This window comes from Mastigoproctus giganteus, chromosome 2, assembly GCF_048544385.1.
Source record: "Mastigoproctus giganteus isolate SK-2022 chromosome 2, ASM4854438v1, whole genome shotgun sequence".
Taxonomy (NCBI): domain Eukaryota; kingdom Metazoa; phylum Arthropoda; class Arachnida; order Uropygi; family Thelyphonidae; genus Mastigoproctus; species Mastigoproctus giganteus.
In genome coordinates, this window is record NC_143576.1 from 144,801,373 (window position 1) to 144,824,611 (window position 23,239).

General features: G+C 35.6%; 1 protein-coding gene across 1 annotated transcript in view; it reads right to left on the reverse strand.

The window, feature by feature from the left end:
- The window catches only part of LOC150089636 (beta-TrCP-like), a gene marked incomplete at its 5' end in the record, with an annotated part of 177,020 nt that overhangs the window by 119,806 nt on the left and 33,975 nt on the right, over nucleotides 1–23,239 (reverse strand). Inside the window, 2 exons of the mRNA XM_090368702.1 lie at nucleotides 4,911–4,996; nucleotides 18,243–18,413. Of these exons, the coding sequence (XP_090224828.1) occupies nucleotides 4,911–4,996; nucleotides 18,243–18,413 (257 nt within the window). The remainder of the gene's footprint in view (nucleotides 1–4,910; nucleotides 4,997–18,242; nucleotides 18,414–23,239) is intronic.

The following is a 23,239-nucleotide window of genomic DNA, read 5'->3' on the forward strand; positions in this document are numbered from 1 at the left end:
TGAGCAAGAACCTCAACTGTTGAACCATCAATATCCAGTGGACCAATCTGATTCATCCCTTTCCTTCTAGAGTTTACATAAGTAAAGAACTCTTTTCTGATTTTCTTTGCATCCTTTGCCAAGGATTTCTCATAATCTGCCTTTGCCTGCCTAATCTCCTTTGTGACTTGGTTACAGACCAGCTTATATCTATCATAGGCTCCCATGTCACCCATTAATTTATATGTATCCCATGCATTTTTCTTCTCTGTCATATGTCTCATTAGTTCATCTGACATCCATTTAGGCCTAAACCTGAACAATATTTCTTAGTTGGTATGGTAAGCCTAGTAGCTTCCAAGATAAGTTCTTTGAATGCCTCCCATTTTGAATTTGCTGTTGGTAACATCATCAGTTGGCCCACTGTATAGAATTTAAATACTGTCTCAGACCATCACAGTCATCTTTATGAAAGCAAAAACCCTTCCCTTTACCCCGATGGTAGTTACTTCTTTGAGTAAAGCACACCGTGATCACTGCCACCTAGCGGTTCCTTTATCTGAAGATTCTTAATGCATGAAGAATCACTAGTGATAATCAGATCAAGAGTATTACTCCCTCTAGTTGCCTCCCGAACATGCTGATGTAGAAAACAATCATCCAATAAATCCACAAAAGCCTTGATAGTGTGTGAGTGACCAACCCACAAATTCCAGTCAATATCTGGGAAATTAAAATCCCCCATTATAAGACTCTCTGATTTACTGGCCCACTCTATTTCGCTGTAAAGTTTCTTATTATACTCATCAGAGTCAATAGGTCTATAGCGCACTCCTACTCTCAATTTTGATCTCCAATGCTTTTGTCACAACAAACTGACTCGACACTGCACTGTCCAGCGATATCTGAAGATTTATCTGAAGATTCTTAATGCATGAAGAATCACTAGTGATAATCAGATCAAGAGTATTACTCCCTCTAGTTGCCTCCCGAACATGCTGATGTAGAAAACAATCATCCAATAAATCCACAAAAGCCTTGATAGTGTGTGAGTGACCAACCCACAAATTCCAGTCAATATCTGGGAAATTAAAATCCCCCATTATAAGACTCTCTGATTTACTGGCCCACTCTATTTCGCTGTAAAGTTTCTTATTATACTCATCAGAGTCAATAGGTCTATAGCGCACTCCTACTCTCAATTTTGATCTCCAATGCTTTTGTCACAACAAACTGACTCGACACTGCACTGTCCAGTGATATCGACTGGCTTTACTTCCTTGATTTTGTGTGTTTCTTAACTAATAGCATAACCCCTCCTCCCTTCCTGTTTTGTCTATCCTTTCTGGACACATTGTAATTTACAAATTCCAGTTCTGCATTCCTTATGTGGTCACAAAGGAACTGAATGCCAAATATAATTTTGATATCATATACTTGGATTTCAGGAAAGCTTTTGATACTGTTGCACATGGAGGACTGCTGTACAAATTGGAGAGGTATGGTATTAAGGGTAAGTTGCTACAATGGATAAAGGGATGGTTGAGTGGGAGATGACAGAGAGTGGTAATCAACAGACACTGCTCTTTGTGGACAAATGTTATTAGTGGTTTCCCTCAGGGTTCAGTGTTGTTTATATATTTATCAATGATATTGATGAAGGTATATCAAGCTTAATGGCAAAGTTGCAGATGATACAAAGGTTGGCAGGGTTATTAATAACAGTAATAACAGTATGCTGCTGCTGCAACAGGATCTGGAAAAGTTGGGTAGATGGGCTGAGAAGTAGCAACTGAAGTTTAACATTGACAAATGCAAAGTACTGCATATGTGTAGCAATAACCGAAGAGAAGTGTATCAACTGTGTGGTACTACACTTAGGAAAGTGGAAAAAACCTGGGGGTAATTGTGCAGTCAAATATGAAGTTCGCTGAGCAGTGCAGGTAATGGAGTCTTGTCAATGATATATAGGAATTTTGCTAGCAGGGACAGGGAGGTGATTATCCCATTATAAAAGGCAATGGTCAGACCACAACTAGAGTACTGTGTACAGGTCTAGAGGCCTCATTTTAGGAAGGATGTAGAGTTGCTAGAATGAGTACAAAGAAGGACAACGATTGGTGAGTGGTATAAAGGGGTGCTCTTACCAAGAAAGGTTTAAGTTGTGCAAATTGCAGTGCCTGGAGAGTAGGCACCTGCGAGGTGATCTGATTGAGGCCTTGAATGGGTTGAGCAAGCTGAATGCTGATGGGATTCTTCCTCTTGCTCAGACTAAGAACCTGAGGGGGCACAGTTTCAAATTGAGGAAAGATAGAATAGATGTGCTGAAATTTGTCTTTAGCCTAGTTAAATTTAAGGCTAAGCTGGACAGGCATTTGGAATGAATGGAGGGATGAAATGGGAGGTTTTTTTTTTTGGCTGATGCTGCACAAGCTCGCTTTCTTGCATTGCATGCCTCTACTAATGCTAATGCTAATAAAGAACCTTTCTACATTTTCTACATCTTTCTACTTTCCTAGTCCAGCGAGTAACAGGCTTCCAACACGGTGTAATTAAATTAAAAATATTGGGCTTTTCTCATATTGAGGCACAGCAGTCCATAATCCCTCCTCATAAATTAATAAATAAACACACACACACACACACACACACACACACACACACACACACACACACACACACACACACACACACACACACACACACACACACACACACACACACACACACACCAATGAGCCAAAACATTATGACTTACAATCCGTTATGCCAATTGAAGCAACTGCAGGTGAACTATGACACATGCGCGGGTCAAGACACGGTATAAAAAACACCTGATACTGAGCTCCATTAATCAGTGTACATCACTCGTGTTCTTCAGATGGGAAAGGCAGCGGACTTGAGCAAGTTTGACAACTACCAAATTGTAATGGCCAGATGACTGGGTCAAAGTATATCCAAAACGGCATGGCTAGTGGGATGCTTACGGTCAGCCGTGGTTAGTACCTACCAAAAGTGGTCCAAGGAGGGGAAACCCACAAACCGCCGGCAAGGTGTTGGATGACCATGGCTCATCGATGCTTGAGGTGAGTGAAGGCTCTCCCAGATGGTACATAGCAACAGAAGGGCAACTGTGGTGCAATTCACCAGTAATTGGAATGATGGTGATGGAAGTAATGTGTCACAACACACAGTACATCGAACCTTGAAACTGCTGAAAATGGAGCTGCATAGCTGCAGGTCGCTTCGAGTGCCCATACTAACTGTGGTTCATCAGCGACAGCACCTACAATTGGCACGCGAGCATTGAAACTGGACCTTGAGTGATTGGAAGGTCGTCTGGTCCGATGAATCACGTTTCCTGTTGCACCATGTGGACGGCCAGGTACATGTGTGTCGTTTACCTGGAGAAGTAATGGCACCTGGATGCACTGTGGGATGAAAACAAGCCAGTGGCGGCAGTGTCATGCTTAGGCCAAGTTCTGCTGGGATACCCTGGGTCCAGTCATCCATGTGCCGGGCACTCTGATGTCTACCATCTACCTAAACATCATTGCTGACAAGGTACACCCTTTCATGGCAACGGTCTTCCCCTCCGGCAGTGCCATCTTTCAGCAGGATAATGCGCCATGCCACACTGTCCGGATTGTTCGAGACTGGTTGGCGGAACATGAGGAAGACTCCCAGGTATTGCCCTGGCCTCCAAATTCCTCAGACATCAATCCCATCAAGCAACTGTGGTGTGTGCTGGAACAGCAACTCTGATCTGTGGCATCTCAACCACGGACCTTACAGGAGTTGAAGGATCTGCTGGTTATGTGTGGATACCAGAAGACACATTTAGAAATCTTGTAGCTTCCATGCCTCGCCGAGTACAAGCTATTTTGGCTGCATGTGGAGGACCAACATTATATTATGTAGGTGGTCACAATGTTTTGGGGCGCCTCCATAGCCAGGAAGGCAGGAGCAGCAGTGCGTAGCACATGCTTCTTGATCAGACCGGGGTTCAAGCCCGTGACCACCAAATACAGAGGATGCGGAAAGGTCAGGAAATGACCACCGCATATCCCCGGAGCAATATGGCCTTAGTTGCTAATGCTCCTAAAAACCAAATAACAACAATGTTTTGGCTCATCGGTGTATGTATATTGCATACTTAAAAATACATCAATCAACTAAATCTTAAATAACTGCTGCTACTTCTCTGTTCAGGGAGAATATATGAGGGGAGTTTGAAAATTTCGTGACCTGAGTATGAAAGGGTAATGGTAGTGTTAATTTCTGTACTTAATGTATAATATTTCAAATAGTAACTCACCAAATTTTATGCAGCTCCAATAACATCTTTTTTTAATTAGAGCTACTGAAGTCAACAAAGTTGTGTGAATGAAGGAAGATGGACAAAATCAGCACCCATGCTTCACCAGGTACAAGCTGCTTTGGTGGAGGACCAACATCATATTAGGTAAGTGGTCATAATGTTTTGGCTCATTGGTGTATATATACATACACACACTTCCATAATACGCAAATGGATTTTATATGCTTCTATTTCCGTGATCTGATCCCTCGGTAAAGATAAATTCTAACAAATTTATTTTCATATGGTTTTCTTTTTAAGAAATGAACAATTGCATCAACAAAACGTTTTAAAGGTGTTTCACAAGCAACAAACTGTATTGCCTGAATTTTACTTTATGGTCTGAAGTAGAAAAGTTAACTTTGTAAATAACGCAGCTAATGATTTGGCAACTAATTTCTTCAATGAAGAAAACTGCTCAAAACAAATTGACATTTCCAAAACATTAAAACTTATATAAGATAAAGTTACACAGTAAAATGATGGAGTACAAATACAACCATCTTTCAAAATCAAAAAAATCATTTCAAAAGTAATTTTTTTCTTTTAAAAATTATAAGAAAAATTATACCTCACTGTTGAATCACTAGAACCACTGATTATCACTTTGTCATCATACTGCAAACACAGAACTGACCCTGTATGACCTGTTAAGATCTGTAAGAGAATTTTTATTAATAAGATAATACCATGTAAAATGCGAATCCATCCATGGAAAAAAAAAAAAAAAAAAAATAGAAGAATAAAAAAGTCCATACACATATAACCAAGCTAACTAAAGCCATTATTAACCCTCTACTTCCAAAATCAAAAATAACTAGTAATTCAACTTACCAACAATATCATGAAAATCTAAACTTTCTGATATAGTTTTAGGCTCAAAGAGCAATAATTCAACAGTGGGTTATGGTTAAGTTCACTTTGTGGTAACAAAGTGAACTTAACTTAGTAAATTTTTTTATAATGAAAGCATATACATATATATATATATATATATATATATATATACACACAGTAGACTCTCGATTTTCCGGGATAGATGGTAAAAAACAAATCCCAGATAATCGATTTCTCGGTTAATCCAAAAATATAGAAGTCCCCGACATACGTAAGGGATACGTTCCAGGACTTCTTACTCGGGAATGACTAGTAACATATTGCTACTATATTATTATTGACAAATCTGAATTCAGCGCGATGCTTGTTAATGTTTGACCACTTTCATACATTCTTATTAGTTTAATTTTTTGATCCAAATCGATCGCTTTCCTTTTCTTGGTAGATTTTCTAGTAGCGCTGGAACTTATTCTCTTAGTCGGTACCATGATAATGGTCAAAACGAAATTTTCTGGAAAGAATTTCACAGGGTTAAGGCAAAAACTCACTATTATCACCCCACGCGAGCTCACATTTTACTAAAGCACATTTCTGGAGGTCAACAAAAAACAATAAAAACAATTTGCACTTTCCGTTTTATTGGATGTTTCTGTTAGCGCAATCTATTATTATTAACTGTAGTAAACTCGATCTTATTGCATTTGCGATAATACCGATAGTTGGAATTCTGTGGTTTTTTTCTTATTATGGTGAAAAGTGTCCCCCCTTCACAGTAATCTTCAGTCATATAAAAAAAAAACATTAAATAATTGTAAGAATCTCTTTTTTTCCTATTTTTTTGCTTGTTACTCCGATCTCACTTGTGCAATTTCTGCGTGTGGTGATCGTCGTTAATGCTTATTATTATTTTTTTTGTTGTTGTTTTAAATTTTACAATCCTAAAAAATAAAAAATTGAGTGAAAAAAAATTTACGTAAATCCATAGTTGCATAAGTCGGGGACTTACTGTATCGAAAAATGTTCAGCAACCTACGTAAAAAAATATGCCGATAGATAAAAAACTTACCACGTACTACCGTGTGTCCAATACAATGCTTCCCTTTATTTTTTGCAATGTCGATTTTAAATTGAATAGCTTCCCTTTATTTTTTATGATGTTGCGTATGGTTTGGTCACCAACGTTATAATGGTTCATTAGAGATTTAACGGATGCACCATTTTCAAACTTTTGAATAATTTCAAGTCTTTGTTTAACTGAAAGCACAACTCTTTGGCGTTTACCCATCATTTTCGCAATTTCTAAACAAAAAAAAAAAAAAAAAAAAAAAAATGTCGACATCCCTGACAAATAATGAAACAAAATTTGTTTTTTTGTGGTGCAAAGGAACACGACAATGACGCAATGCACTGAAACAAACTAAACATTTGGTCTCTCTCTCTCTCTCTCTCTCTTTTTTTTTTTTTTTTTTTTTTTTTTGAGCGGCGGATGTGAAGAGAGCAGTGGTTGCAATATAATAGGTACATTAATCTCCCAATGGCAATTTATAGCGCCACTTCTTGTCGCTTATTTATGACTTGCAAAATATCTGTTTATACCTATTCTAGTTATTATTTGAATTTCATGATTTCTGGTTGACTTTTTTTTTTTTAATTTGGAGTCTTGAAGTGTCCTGGTTAATCCGATCCCGGTCAATCGAGAGTCTGCTGTATATATATATATATACAGTGGATTCCGGTTTATTTGGGCCACTGGTTAATCAGGGCAGCCGTTTATTTGGGGCAAATCTTAAAAAACAGAACCCAACCGAGAAAAATACTTCGCTTAATTGGGACAACATGCTGTTTAATCAGGGCAGGCACCACAGCACTCGAGATTACCCTACAATTGTCTTTGACTATACCACGTAGTTCGGTCGGATTTCAGGAGGTCACAACAATACAACAATAAAAACAATTAGCAGTCACCTGTTTATTAAGCTTTTCTGTTAGTGCAATCTTTCATAAATGGATAGTAAACTTGATCTTATTGAATTTATGATAATACGGTAGCTGGAATTCTGTGGGTTATTATGGTGAAATGTGTTTACACTTCCATGAAAGCCTCAATCATATAAAAAAATTAATTTTCAGAATCTTCTCTTCATTCTTATTTTTAAAGCTTCTTAATTTGTTACATCATATCTTACTTGCACGTATCGTGTTACTTGCAATTTGTGCGTGCCATGTTCTTTATTATTATTGTTATTGTTATTTTTTTGGTTTTTAGGAGCATTAGCAACTAAGGCCATACTGCTCCGGGATATGCGGTGGTCATTCCCTGACCTTCCCGCATCCTCCGTATTTGGTGGTGACGGGCTCGAACCCCGGTCTAATCAAGAAGCGTGTGCTTCGCACTGCTGCTCCTTCCCACCTGGCTACGGAGGCACCATGTGTGTTCTTTGTTATTGAATGCATATCTTTTTACTGTTTTAAATTTTAACCCCCACCCACAAATGTCAGTGAACAGAAATGTCAACTAGTTTGTTGTTGTTGTTGTTTGTTATTTGGTTTTTAGGAGCATGAGCAACTAAAGCCATATTGCTCTGGGATATGCGGTGGTCATTCCCTGACCTTTCGCATCCTCCGTATTTGGTAACTAGTTAGTATGTACATATTAGGGTACGTATTAATTATTCCTATTATCACGTATATTCTTCCGATTTTCACGTATCATTTAATTTTTTAATTGATAAGGTAATAAAGGGTAAATTTCTGCTTAATATATCTTTACTTTTATAGCCTGTGGATAATATTCCTCCTATTTTCGCTAATTAGAATTGCTGTTTAATAGAATTAAAATTCAATTCACAAACATGATCACAATGACTGGTGCGTACTACACATCGTATAGTGAACGGTACTTTACTATGGTGAGTCCATCGTAACGTGATTTTATTGTACAGTGAACCAACTGTAAAGTAGGATTGCACTGTATTTTTAACTATTTATGTGAAACTTCGGATAATTGGGGCAGCCGCTTAATTGGGCCAAAATGCACTAGTCCTGATGTGTCCCAAATAACCAGAATCGACTGTATATATATATATATATATATACATACTAGACCACAATTCTGAATTACTGGAACCAAAAAACTCTGGCAGCTATCCTATGCTATCTGTTCCATTTTGGTTCCCAGATAGCTCTATATCTGCAATACTAGAGCATAGCATACTTAAAAAAAAAAAAAAAAAAAAAAATGGTGGCCTGCATTCCTTCCAAAACATAATCAACTGCTGTTATACAGTATATAAACTGGATTAAGTTCAAAATAGATCCCTTCCAAGAAGGAATTATATTCACAGATGGTACAAAATCCTGAGGAATATCATTACAGTATACGCTCAATTATATGGGGGTAGATTAATCTGGTCTCTACAGTCCAATTCAGTTTAAATCAGAAACAGAGAAATATGTAAAATCCATTGCATACATTTTTTTTTACATTCCTATTGAAGAGACTCTTGAACATCTCCAAAATCTCATCCCCACCTTTGTATTCTACTTACTAGTTCAGTCATAATATTTAAATAAATAAAATACATTTTCTGTTTATACTGCAAGATGACCACACAGCCAGAGAGGTTCAGAAAAGAGAGAAAATACGAGAAACAGCACCATATTTAGTAGTCATGGGCTTGAACCCCAGTCACTCAAAAAGCACATGTATTTATGCACCTCACACCTGACACACTCGACTATGGCTCCTCAGAATTACTAAATGGTTAATTTTAATATTCTCCTTTGAGTTTTATTTATTTTATTTTTTTTATTTATGTCCATGTAAGTTCGTCATGCAAAAACAGAAGCATCAACTGATAAAACAACACTTTTCAAGATTAATGTAGTACCACTTGAAGGAAGGCAAACCAAAGGAAGAAGTGAACTTCACCTTTTCTCCTTTTCAAAAAATATTATGTGTACATTACATTCATGTCAAATCTTTTTAGGTTCCAGAATAGTTCTATAAATACAAACACGTGTAAATATATATTTTGTCATATTTACAAGTTTTTCTTTCATTATTTCATCATTTTTCCCCAGCTGATAATTTGGAGTCTACTGTATTTCTGGGGCTGGATGATCTCTATAGTATTCAAAAATGCTTACTTCAGCTAGCCTTTCATATGCATGCCTTAATATATATACTCTGATGTCACATTACATCCAAAAACACAAAATATGACAAACAAGAAACCAGTGAATCCAAGTTTTGTATGAAATTCATTAAATTCATTCAATTGCATACAAAGTAGCCAATTTTTTCTATTTTGGAAAATTAGCCACTTTGGTCATAACATAATATTTCATGTGGTATACTAGTGCATCTCCTTGTTTAATTGCTGCCTTAGGTATAAAGCAATTTAAATTTTTCCTTTGACATTTCCCCATGAAATGTAGCATTTAGCTTATGCCTTATCTTTTGCAAAGTGATAAAAAAATTTAAAAAATAAAAAACAGGAAAGGAAAAAAATGGAAAAAGAAAAAAAAAAATAGTTCAGTTCGAAGTAGTTTTATTAGTAGCAGTTTTTTATGTATGAGCCAATGGCTCATTCTTTCATTTGATTTAATATATAAAATAAATAAGTTTAACAGATTTACTGATTAATATTGGTTGATATTTATCTACAATCCTTCACCAATACGCATTAGAATTAGCATTAGTAGTGGCACATGATGCAAGAAAACAAGCTTACACAGCATCACAAAAAAAAAAAAAAAACCACTTCCCATTTCGATGATCCATTCATTCCAAATGTTTGTCTAGTTCTGCTTTGAATTTATTTAAGCTATCAACTTCCACAACAACAACAGAAGGAAGTTTGTTCCAGCAATCAACTACCCACTGGACAAAGGCAAACTTCCGCACATTTATTCTACAATTGTCTTTCCTCAGTTTGAATCTATGCCCCCTCAGGTTTGTAATCAGAGCAAAAGGAAGAATCTCCTCAGCATTAAGCCTGCTCAAGCCCTTATACACTTCAATCAGATTGCCTCGCAGGTGTCTAGTCTCCAGAAGCTGCAATTTGCAGAACTTAAGCCTTTCTTTGTAAGAGTACCTATTTGTTCCCCTCACCAATCTTGTTGCCCTTCTCTGTACTCGTTCTAGCAACTCAACATCCTTCCTAAAATGAGGCTTCCAGACCTGTACTTGAGATATGGCCTGACCATTGCCTTATACAAGGGGATAATCACCCCCTTATCCATGCTTGCAAAATTCCTATATTTCATTGATAAGACCCCATGATTATAGATATGACTGCACAATTACTCCAAAGTCTTTTTCATTCTCCACTACCCTGAGTGTAACACCACATAGTTGGTACATTTCTCTGGGGTTACTGCTACCCATATGCAGTACTTTGCATTTGTAAATGTTAAACTTCAGTTGCCACTTCTCAGCCCATCCACCCAACTTTTCCAGATCCTGTTACAGCAGCATACTGTCATTAATAACCCTGCCAACCTTTGTATCACCTGCAAATTTTGACTTTAAGCTTGATATACCTTCATCAATATCATTGATAAATACATAAACAACAATGGGCCCAACACGGAACCCTGAGGGACACCACTAATAACATTAATCCATGCAGAGCAGTACCCATTGGCCACCACTCTGTCTTCTCCCACTCAACCATCCTTTTATCCATTGTAGCAACTTGCCCTTAATGTCATACTGCTCCAATTTGTACAGTAGTCTTCCATGTGCAACAGTATAAAAAGCTTTCCTGAAATCCAAGTATATGATATCAAAATTATTTTTTGCATCCAGTTCCTTTACAACCACATCATAATAACCTATCAAATTTGTCAGACAAGACTTTCCCTTAACAAACCCATGCTGTGTCTGAATTATTGCTGCAGTCTTGTCTAGATGATCCTGCAATGCATCTTTAACCAGTGACTCCATTATTTTAACCGGAACAGAAGTTAAACTAACTGGTCTGTAATTACTCAAGTCACCGTTCAATCCCCCTTTGTGAATTGGGGATACATTCGCACATCTCCAGTCCGTGAGATCCTCCCCGGAGTCCAAGGATGCGCTCATAATTATGGCTAAGGGTTTGCTTAGTTGCTTTGCCGCCTCCTTTAATATAACTGGATAGATTCCATCCATCCCAGGTGCCTTTCTTATGTTTAACTTCAACAATTTCTCCTCCACTTTGCTCTCAGTTATTACAAAATCATTTAAATCCCTGTTAGAGTTTGATAAACATCTGGCCCTCTCCTCCTTGAATAACTCCTAATATGTGAATGTAGATGCAAAATACTCATTTAATTCGGCAGCTATCTGAGAATGATCATCTACAGTCAAACCACTGATATCAAATGGATCAATCTGATTCATCCTCTTCCATTTAGAGTTTATATAAGTAAAGAAGTCTTTCCTGTTCTTTGCATCCTTTGCCAAAGATTTTTGATAATCTGCTTTCGCTTGCCTAACCTTTGTGACTTGATCACGGACTAGCTTGTATCTACCATAGACTTCTGTGTCACCTGAAATTTATGTGCATCCCATGCTTTTTTCTTCTCTGACACGAGTTTCAATAGTTCATCTGACATCCATATGGACCTGAACCTAGAGCAGTATTTCTTAGTGGAACAAAAAGCCTAGTAACTTCCAAGATTACTTCCTTGAATGCTTCCCATTTAGAATTTGCTGTTGGTAACATCATCAGTTGGGCCACTGTAGTTGCCTTTACGAAAGTAAAAACCCTTCTCTTTATCCCTGATGGTAGTTACATCTTTAAGTAAATCCCACATCAATACACTGTGATCACTGTCACCCAGTGGTTCCTTTATCTGCAAATTCTTAATGCATGAATAATCACTGCTGATAATCAGATCAAGAGTGCTACTTCCTTTTGTTGCCTCTCTAATATGTTGCTGTAGAAACCACTCATCCAATAAATCCACAAAAGCCTTGCTAGTGTGTGAGTGACCAACCCACAAGTTCCAGTCTATATCTGGCAAGTTAAAATACCCCCCTCCCTTTATAAGACACAATGATTTACTGGCTCACTCTATTTCTCTGTAAAATTGTTCATTGTACTCATCAGAGTCATTAGGCCTATAACAAACTCCTACCCTCATTTTTGCTTTCCCAGTGCTTATGTCACACCAAATTGACTCAACATTGCGCTGTCCATCTATGTCAACTGGATGCAGTTCCTTAGATTTTAGGTGAATTTTTCCTATGGAATTTCCCCATGAAATGTAGCATTTAGCTTATGCCTTATCTTTTGCAAAGTGATAAAAAAAAAAAAAAAAAAAAAGTTCAGTTCAAGTAGTTTTATTAGTAGCAGTTACAGCAGTTTTTCATGTATGAGCCAATGGCTCATTACTTCATTTGATTAAGTATATAAAATAAATAAGTTAAACAGATTTACTGATTAATATTGGTTAATATTTATCTACAATCCTTCACCAATAGCTGAGCACATTAAATGTACAACACATTCTGGCAAACGAGTGCTTACACTCTTCAACCTTGTGGTTTAAACATGTAGCTCAACAAGAACAAGCAAATTGTCAATTAAATAGTATTCACCTTTTGTTTTTATCTATAATAATTTCTTTTCCTCAAAGGTTTTTTTACAAGACTACAGCTTTCCTTTCTGTATTATGATCATAGGTCATCACTGAGGAAAGTGAAATTGCACAAGAAATTGGACATATCTTTATTTCATTAGCATTCATATTTATTTGTTTCAAACCTTTATTTTTTTTTTAACAATTTATAGTCACATATTTTCCTATTCTATCAATGCTGTTTAAAAACAATTACTATAATGTACCGTATTTCCCCATGTATAAGACGCACCTTAATTTTGGGGTCCGAAATTTGAAAAAAAAAATGTATTACATAAAGTTATTGAACTCAAGTTTTATTCATCATAAAATTCATACAACTCCTCATCACTGTCAAAACTCCCATCCATTAGCTTGTCCTCATCTGTGTCTGATGACGAATCACTGTCTTCATATATTGCCTTGTCCTCAGTTCCATCTATGGCATTTGAAATGCCACACTTCTTAAATGACTTGACAACGATCTCAATCTTGATATTATCCCAGGATCTTTTCACCCAGGTACAAACTTCTCCTATAGTTGGTTTCTTCACTCTTCCTGCTAGTGTCAAATTGTCCCCATAAGACTTCATCCATTGGTTCCATTCATCTCTCATGGCAGCTTTGAAGGGTTTGTTAATGCTGATATCAAGTGGTTGGAACTGGGATGTTGAGCTTCCAGGTATGACGGCAAGTTTTGTTTTTTGCTCTGCAGCAATCTTCTTTGTGTTTTTTGTTATGTGTGCCCTGAACTGATCAAGCACCAATAGGGCAGGTTTGCCTAAGAGCCCACCTGGTCTCCTGCTCCAAACTTTCTCAAACCAGATCTTCATCCCATCCTGATCCATCCAACCCTTGTCATGAATGTGGACAAATCACTCCTCAAGGAATGTCTTCTTTTGGCATTGTTTTGCGTTTGAAAATCAGCATAGGAGGCAGCTTGGTTCCGTCAGCACAACAAGCTAGAACAACTGTATAATGGCTCTTTTCACGTCCACTTGTCTTCACAGTTACAGTTTTCATCCCCTTCTTATCAACAGTTCTGTTACTCGGGACATCAAATCGAAGGAGGACTTCGTCCATATTTGCAATCTGTCCCAACTCAAACTGATGTCTCTTCCGACATTGAATGACAAAACGATGAAATTCAAGGACCTTCTGCTCATAGCTTTCAGGCATCTTTTGGACAAGTTTAGTGCGTGTATGCATGCTTAGTCCATTCCGTTTCATGAACCTGAAGCATCAATTGTGTCCTCCTTTGAAATCAGTAACTTCTTTTTCATTAGCAATTCTTCTTGCCTCATGCTGAACCATCTTTGTGGACACAGGAATTCCAATTGCCCTTTGCTATTCAATCCATATCTTCAATTCCCTCTCTAAATCAGGCTATTTTGCTGACTTGCCTCTCATGGCCTTCTTCTGCCGTGCTGTTTTCAGTAGGGTTTCTTCTTCCCGTAGCCAGTCGTCTCGGATTGTTTTCTCAGTTGGAGGTGGAACAAACTTACGTTCAGCAGCACGATTTCCATTCACTTTTGCAAACTGGATCACTTTTAACTTGAATTCAGCACTGTACGAAAATATTTTCTGAGCCATTTCTGGGCAGAACGTAACCTAATATACCGGTAACAAGGACGAAACAATGAGCGCAAAGACAACAAGCGCGAAAAAAAGGGAAATGCAAGTAAAAAAAATCTACATCCAGTGTATAAGACGCACCCAGTTTTTAGACCCCAAATTTTTCGAAAAAAGGTGCGTCTTATACATGGGGAAATACGGTAGTTAGGGAAGGATGCTACATGGTTGTTTTCCATTAAGGTTATTATTAAATTAAAACCACTCTTATAATGCGTAAAATTTAATAATATAGTTTATTAGGCTGTTTGCCCACATTACTATAAATTAAGATGGTGTTTTGGATATCTTACCGATACCCATCATCAGCCCAAGCTGTTGGGGGAACAAAAAAAAAAAAAAAAAATAGAAAGAGTTACAAATTTGAATATTTTAGAACATTATAATACCAATATAAGCAGGGCTTCGCTTTTCAGCGTTCCACTAATATGGCGGTTTTCAATTATATCCATGTTCATTATGTTTGGCACTTATTCCACTTTATCAGCATGAATTGCTCAGCAGCAGAATCTGAGAACGCCGTTGGGCACATTTTATATTGATGATTCAGCCTGTTTACAGCATATGATAGTGTAAAGTGTGTTTGGTGTCCAGCGGCACCAGGGTTTTCCCCCATCTCTGTGTTGTTTGCATTGTGATAGGTGTGCCAGTTTGCTGAAAATGCCAGAGATTTAAAAGTGTATGGATATTGTACATGTGTAGTGTGTGTACCACTGAGCATATGATAGTGTAAACATGTTAGACTTTTATATACATTCGCAAGTGAAAAAAGGCTATGTTTCGCTTTTTAGTGGGGGTCCTAACCCGCCGTATGAGTCGGCCCTAGTAATACAATTACAATCACCAATTTACGATTACAATTACATTATACACTTTTATGCCATTACAAATATCTTGCATATTATGGTTAAACAATTACTGTATTATGTATTGTTTAACCATAATAATATATGCACATGTGGACTTCCTCTGTGCTGAAATTCAATTCCTTTGAAATAATCAACAACATAATATTCTCCAAAGGGACTATAATTTTTCTATTTCAAAATTGGGCGTATACTTTTGACACAGAGGAAGTCCACATGTGCACATTACAGGATCTTCATTTATTAGAGCTGCTCACCCCATATATGGTAATGTCATTACTTCTTCAGTCGTAATTTCTCTAGCATATCAAAATTTATATAACGTACATAGTTTAAGTTACTATTGTTTTCATATATACTTTCAATAGGAAATTTTTTTTCCATAACCACAGAATATCTGCCTCTTATATTATACACTTTTATATTTAACCCCAGGGGCTCACATCTGGTGAGTATGGGTTTGGCACACCCAGGGTCCTCAGCTGGATATCATCATTCTTCTCTTTCTTGGTGATTCCCTTCTACTTCTGACTCTCTCTCTCTCTCTCTCTCTCTCTCTCTCTCTCTCTCTCTCTCTCTCTCTCTCTCTCTCTCTCTCTCTCTCAGGGTAACTTGGAAATTTTTTTTGGCTGATGCAGCATAAGCCTCAGGCTTCCTTGCACTATATGGCTAGTAATAATAATAATAATAATAATAATAATGATATACCATAACAACACATATACTGCATATTGTATCTATCATCTCGTTACTGTCACAAATGTTACAAACTTTATTTATTCTACCATCCCCGTAACAAGAATGTTATGTTATTCCATCTTTTTTGTAAATGTACCTGTAATGCTTTATATAATGCTTTTTATAATTATTTTTTATAATGCTTTTTCATAACACAAAAAATAAACTAATCCCACTAAAGATATTTTCAACATAAAAAAAAAAAAATAAAAAAAAAGACTAGTATGGAATTAAGCTCTATCATTATTATAAAAATTCACATTACTCTGTTTAGCACTAAGAATAGTATAATTTATTAAAAAAAAAAAAACAAAAAGAAAAGAAAACAAAATATTTGCATAGGTAATGTCTTCCTCTATAAAAAGAGTGGCAAAATTTAAAAAATATGTTTTTTTTTTTTTTAATTTTTATTGCCTCGTTATCTGCAGGAATTGCTTCACTAGCCAACTTCATATTATGAAGTTGAAGTTGCAAACCTTTTTTATTTAAATTTCTCAAGCCACCCCTGACCAACAGCTGTAAAGGGGTAGTGGCATCAGACCCTCCCCCAACCACCTGCTGCAGTATGAAAATAATTGCACAGGCTCATTAACTTCTCACAAAGTGAGAATGCAATGATTTATATGTAACTATGAAGCCTCCCTGACATATGGTGCACAATTTGGTTTGTTGCAGTATGGTATCTGATGCATTGCACTGCTGGTAACAAGGCAAAACTATGGAGGGTGTAATAGAGGTAAATGCAGAAATGAAGGAAATAAAGAAAACTTTAAAGTAACAATAGAAGTAATGAAGAAAAGTTTCATTTCCAAGGATGAATTACCTGTTCTTGTAGAGAAACATTTTTCATTTTTGATTGAATTTCTAGAAATATATAGATCTCAATCTAAGATAAATGCAAGTAATTATTTACAGGTACATTTATCTAAGATAAATGTACCTGTAAATAATCCCATTAACACTGGAAGCCATCACAGAAAATTTCTTCTAGCTGGATAATCAAATATAACATTAAATGGTATTAAAAACCCTTCAAAGAATTTGCTGCTCAAAATTAGCATACCAAACAGAAGATGTCTTTGAGGAAAGATGTGTTCTGATGTCTTTGAGGAATATTAACACAACATAACTTTTAAACTCCCAAAATATGAGAAAAAATCAACTCAAACAGAATCATATCCTTATATACTGCAACTAAAAAAAAGATATTTTTTTAATGAATAGCTTGTCCTGGCTGGTTGAATAGTTAATATGATTCCACATTAAGGCAGTGTTTGGAATAATGAAGTCTTCTGAATAACTATGCTACCCATTACCAGTGACATCTCAAATTACAAACACCTACTTAGATGTTTTTAAATCCAGATGTCAGTGGTAAATAATAGGTAGCATGTTTCAGAAGAATTCATTATTCCAAACACTGCCTTAATGAAAAGAAGCAATTTTCCCATATACAGTGATATAATGGTATACTATTATATTATTGAGGAAGGGTGGTGAAAGAAATTTTTTGCATCTTTGTTATAGTGTGGTTAATGTTAAAATGGTCAAATGATGCAAAGAAGCCAGTGGCTAATAATGATAATAATGATGTATATAAAAAGAATGTATATTGTAATAATGATGTATATACTGTATCCACATAATAAATATCATGACAACCATTCTCTAAATTATCTATTCTCTAGTGGGACAACATTATAAATAGTGCCCTTGCACCTGGCCTCCCTTGAAATGATTCATGCATATTGCTAAACAATACTGAATAAATACTTAAATTATTATTTTGGTGACACTGAAATTTTCATGCTCTTATTTCTTAAAACTTCATGTGGGTCCTGATGCTAGATCAACACAAAAATGAAGAAAATATCACAATAGTAGCAATACTAATTTGACGAAACAAAATTCTACCCTACTGCACTGTATTGTACATATCTGTAATAATGGGTTAAATACATAAATTCTCATTCTCATACTTCTTATTAATTTTACTTTTAGGAAGTATGTGCTGTGCAATTACCAAATCTGAACAAATTTTCATAACATCAAGCCTTTGAGGTTGTAAATTGAATTTGGGGTTAAAAAAAGCTTTTTTGTTTTGCATGTCCTTGAATTGGATATTCATAAATTGGGAAGTTACTATACTAATAAATAAAATAACTGTTTAGCCACTGTAACAATAAACATTCTATAAAATTTAAAAGCATTTCTACCTGAACACACTGTAGTGAATTTCTATCCCAGATTTTAATTGTGTTATCTCTAAGTCCACTAACAATCTTCTGCTCATCATACTGCAAACAATACACCCCTTTACTGTTTTCACTATGGCAATTAATCCTCTGAAGATTATGTCTTCCACAACGCCAGTTATTTTCAATGCTCTATTATAAGGAAAGAACATCAATTATATTATATACACAAACACACAAAATTCTAATTAATTTATTTTTGATAAGTCAAATTCATTTAATTTAGCAATTAAGCAAAATGAGAAATAAATGACTTAATATACATGAATTATGAAATTTTTGCTTAACAAAGACCATTTTTTTTAGTTATATTTTCTTCATTAATGAAAGTTTTTTTTTTTTTTTTTTTTGAAATAAACAATTTATAAAGACTGTGTCCTTGTTTTAAAAAGCAATCCTGGTGTCTCAAAAAGCCCAAATGTACCAGTTTTTTTGGGATTTCTTTGTAATGAAGATAGTTTATTTTAAAAAGTGAATTACCAAAAGGAAGCTTTAGTGTGGCAACAAAAACAAGAAATACAGCACTCTTTGACTGTTCTGTATAAGGATTATTCATGGAACTTTTAGAATAGGTAATATTTTTAAATACATTTCCATATTATATGGAAATATATGATGCACACCAAACCCAAACTATCACTGATATTCATAATTGCAATATACAGACTGATTTTGCTCATCTCACCTGCTAAAGTACAATGGTTTCCAAATAATCAATTACTCTCTAACGAAAGGTAAATTTATGAATATCTAATCCACAATCTTTTTTTTTTTTTTTTTCAATTTAATCATTAAAATAATAGAACTCTTTAATAACTCTAAGTTGATATATAAGCTCAACCAGGACACCTCACCAGTGGAGTCTTTACATATAAGGAAAGATAACAAATCATGGTTAAAATTAGCAGTTCCAGAAAGCATAATTCACATTTTTACATGAACACATTTTCTTAAATGAATCTACCTGTATTCTCTCTTTTGTGACCACTGCTAGTCAGCATCAAAATCAAGGTTATTCATTGGCATTGCAGTCTGCCAATCAAATTTTAGCAGTCTATTCAGATTTGAAATTAACTTAGGTAAGTTTCAGAGAATCTCACAGAATCCAAAATCCCAGACGTTAACATGGTCTAATCCTCCTGCCATTTGTTTCACTATGATACTAATCTTAATGCAAAACAGTGTGCAGGAGGGGAAAAATTTAATTCCTCAAGAAGTTGTGGTCTGGACAGGGAGAAAGGAAAATTAGTATATTTGCAAGCCTGCTTAAGATTTCTATAGCAAAGATATGTTTCAGAATAGAGTTTGGGTTTGCTTTGGGTTTTATTGGCACATTAGCTACTGAGGCTATAATGTGCCAAAAGAAGGTCATAAAAGTATACAATTATAATTTCAGTGTATATTATCAAAGTATATATATTTTAATAAAGGCATAAAAATATATAAAATATAACAATAAAAGATAAAGCAATAAAATAAATTTTAAATAAATGTATAAAGGTTAACTGATTTTAAATAACTAAAAACAGAAGACAGGTGGTCATCGTCAGATAAAATCTGACTGAGCGTGTAAGGCTCAGCCAGATGACTAAAAGCAGTAAAATATAAAACATTCTTGTGTCTATAACATGGACACTCAGTTAAAATATGACAAACAGTTAAAACGGTGCCACAATTTTCACACATAGGACAGCCATCTGACCTTGACAGAAATGCATGCGCAAGATGACTGTGTCCTATGTAGAGGCACGCCAGAACAACTTCCTCTCTTCGGCTCCGGTGCAGACTAGACTGCCAATGTCGGAATACATGCTTTATCTAATACAGCTTGTTCATAACTTGCCCATGCCAAGATTGTTGCCATTGGGAGAATAGTGTAAGGTTTATCACCTGCATGTAGTCTGTATGGGAGAATAACAGGCCATGAGTGTTGTGGGGGTCCTGGTGAACTGCAAGCAGTGTCTGCCAATTCATTTCCCTTTATCCCAATGTGGCTTGGAATCCAGCAGAAACGAATGTCGAATAAACACTCTCAGAAAGAGAATGTAGTGTCCGCTAGATCCAGGTCACTAATGAATGGTATTATATCTCATAACCGATAAAGCCTGCAGTATACTTAGAGAGGCAGTATACACCATACATATTTGGTACTTGTGGGTTTCAATGTTCCCAAGTTTTAATGTATCCAAGGCTAACTGGATAGCATACAACTCAGCTGTATATATGCTGCATTCATGGGGAATCTTCCCAGATATAGTACTATCTTGAAATACAGCAGCAGATCCCTGTTTCAGAATAGAAGTAGCTGATGCTGACTAGAGGTTAGGAGCACAGATGATTCCAGAAAATATATATGTTTTAAATAATCTTCATATTTTTAACCTTTACTAAATCTAACTTAAAAAAAAAGTTTTTTTCAATTCTTTTACTAAGGATTTATACTATTCTTTTATTTACATAGCTGCCAACCTTTGGACTTTCGGAAAGCAGGATTTTATTTTATTTCTTATTTAAATCCAGACTTGGCTTTAAAATTAAATTTCACTGACACATATATGTATCTCTCTCTCTCTCTCTCTCTCTCTCTCTCTCTCTCTCTCTCTCTCTCTCTATATCTATATATATATATATATAGGAAATGATAGGTCTGATAAAGTTTGATAGAGGTGCACAGATGGAAGTGAAAAATACAAAGTGCCAAAGACTAATCGGGTGAGGATAGCAGCAAAATGAAGTATTGTAGGTTTGTAAAAAGAGAAAAAGAAAGAAAGAAAGAATATAAATATCCTATATGCTATAATGAATTAGGAAAATTAATTACAGGCTGAATTGCAAAGCCAATTAGAGGTGAGGGAACTGTAAAGCAAAATGATCAATACAAAATGATTAAACAAATAAAATAAATTTGAGATAGCCGTCATGAGAAATGGATGGGCAAAATTAGCTATAAGTCAAAAAAAAAGGGGGGGGGGGGTAGCAAAATTGCAGAAATCTGATATTAGCTAGAGTAAATATTGATACATGGTCAGGTATTTCATCAGGGGGGCTAGACCTGACCATGTAACAGGAACTGCATTTCTATACTTGTCCATAAAAATGGATGAGAAGCGAAATAAAGCATAAAATAATAAAATTACTAGGGATAAAGTAGCACAACTCTCACAAAGTATGGACAAGGTAGTCCCTATGCAATGAGTTAAATAAAAATTACGGTAAATCAAAGCTGAAATGAAATTGCAATACAAATAAGTGTTTTCAGAGTATATAAAAAAAGGTATATATTATATAATATAAATTGTAATTGGAATTTAGTGGAGAAGGGAATAAATATGATAAAATTTGAAGCAAGGAAATGGTAAACGGTAAGGGATTAAGTTGAGGATAAGGAAGGGATAAAGGTGTAATTGAATAAACAGAGACGAAAATAGCAAGAGATTAAGGATAGCAGGAACGTTCATATCACACCCTCGTATTGCACTAATAGCTTTACGAATGGAAAAAAAGTAGAAGTAGAAAGTAAAAAGATAAAAAGTAAAGAAAAAGATATTAAATGTACTAGGCTAGCTGGGGTTGTAAATATACATATATATATTTACATAATTGGGGCAGCCGCTTAATTGGGCCAAAATCAACTGGTGGTTGTAAATATATATATATATATATATATATATATATATATTTACAACCATTTATACTTGCTCAATTTAATTTAATATTAATACAAATTATATACAGTCAATTCCAGTTATTTGGGACACATCGGGACTAGTGCATTTTGGCCCAATTAAGCGGCTGCCCCAATTATCCGAAGTTTCACATAAATAGTTAAAAATACAGTGGAACCCAGCTTTACAATTGGTTCACTGTACAATTAAATCACATTACGATGGACTCACCATAGTAAAGTACCATGCACTATACGATGTGTAGTAAGCACCAGTCATTGTGATCATGTTTGTAAATTGAATCTTAATTCTATTAAACAGCGATTCTAATTAGCAAAAATAGGAGGAATATTATCCACTGGCTATAAAAGTAAAGATATACTAAGCACAAATTTACCCTTTATTACCTTATCAATTAAAAAGTTAAATGATACGTGAAAATCGGAAGAATATATGTGATAATAGGAATAATTAATACATACTGTAATATGTACATACTAACTAGATGACATTTCTGTTCACTGGCATTTGTGAGTGGGGGTTAAAATTTAAAACAGTAAAAAGATACGCAATCAATAACAAAGAACACGGCATGCACAAATTGCAATTAACACGACACATGCAAGTGAGATATGATGTAATAAATTAAGATGCTTTAAAAATAAGAATGAAGAGAAGATTCTGAAAATTAATTTTTTTATATGATTGAGGATTTCATGGAAGTATAAACACATTTCACCATAGTAACCCACAGAATTCCAGCTGTCCGTATTATCGCAAATTCAATAAGATCGAGTTTACTATCCATTTATGAAAGATTGCTCTAACAGAAAAGCCCAATAAACAGGTGACTGCTAATTGTTTTTACTGTTTTATGGTTGTGACCGCCTGAAATCCGACTGAACCATGTGGTATGGTTGAAGACAATCGAAGGGTAATCTATAGTGCTGCGGTCTCCTGCCCCGATTAAACGGCATGTTGTCCCAATTAAGCAAAGTAAACCCTGGCTATTTTCTCAGTTGGGTTCTGTTTTTTATGATTTGTCCCAAACAAACGGCTGCCCCGATTAACCGTAGGCCCAAATAACCGGAATCCCTATATATATATATATATAACCCCAGAGGTTCAACATCTGGTGAGTATGGGTTTGGCACACCCAGGGTCCCAAGCTGGATATCATCATTCTTCTCTTTCTTGGTGATTCCCTTCTACTTTTGACCTCTCTCTCAGGGTAACTTGGAATTTTTTTTTTTTTTTTTTTTTTGGCTGGTGCAGCATAAGCCTCAGGCTTCC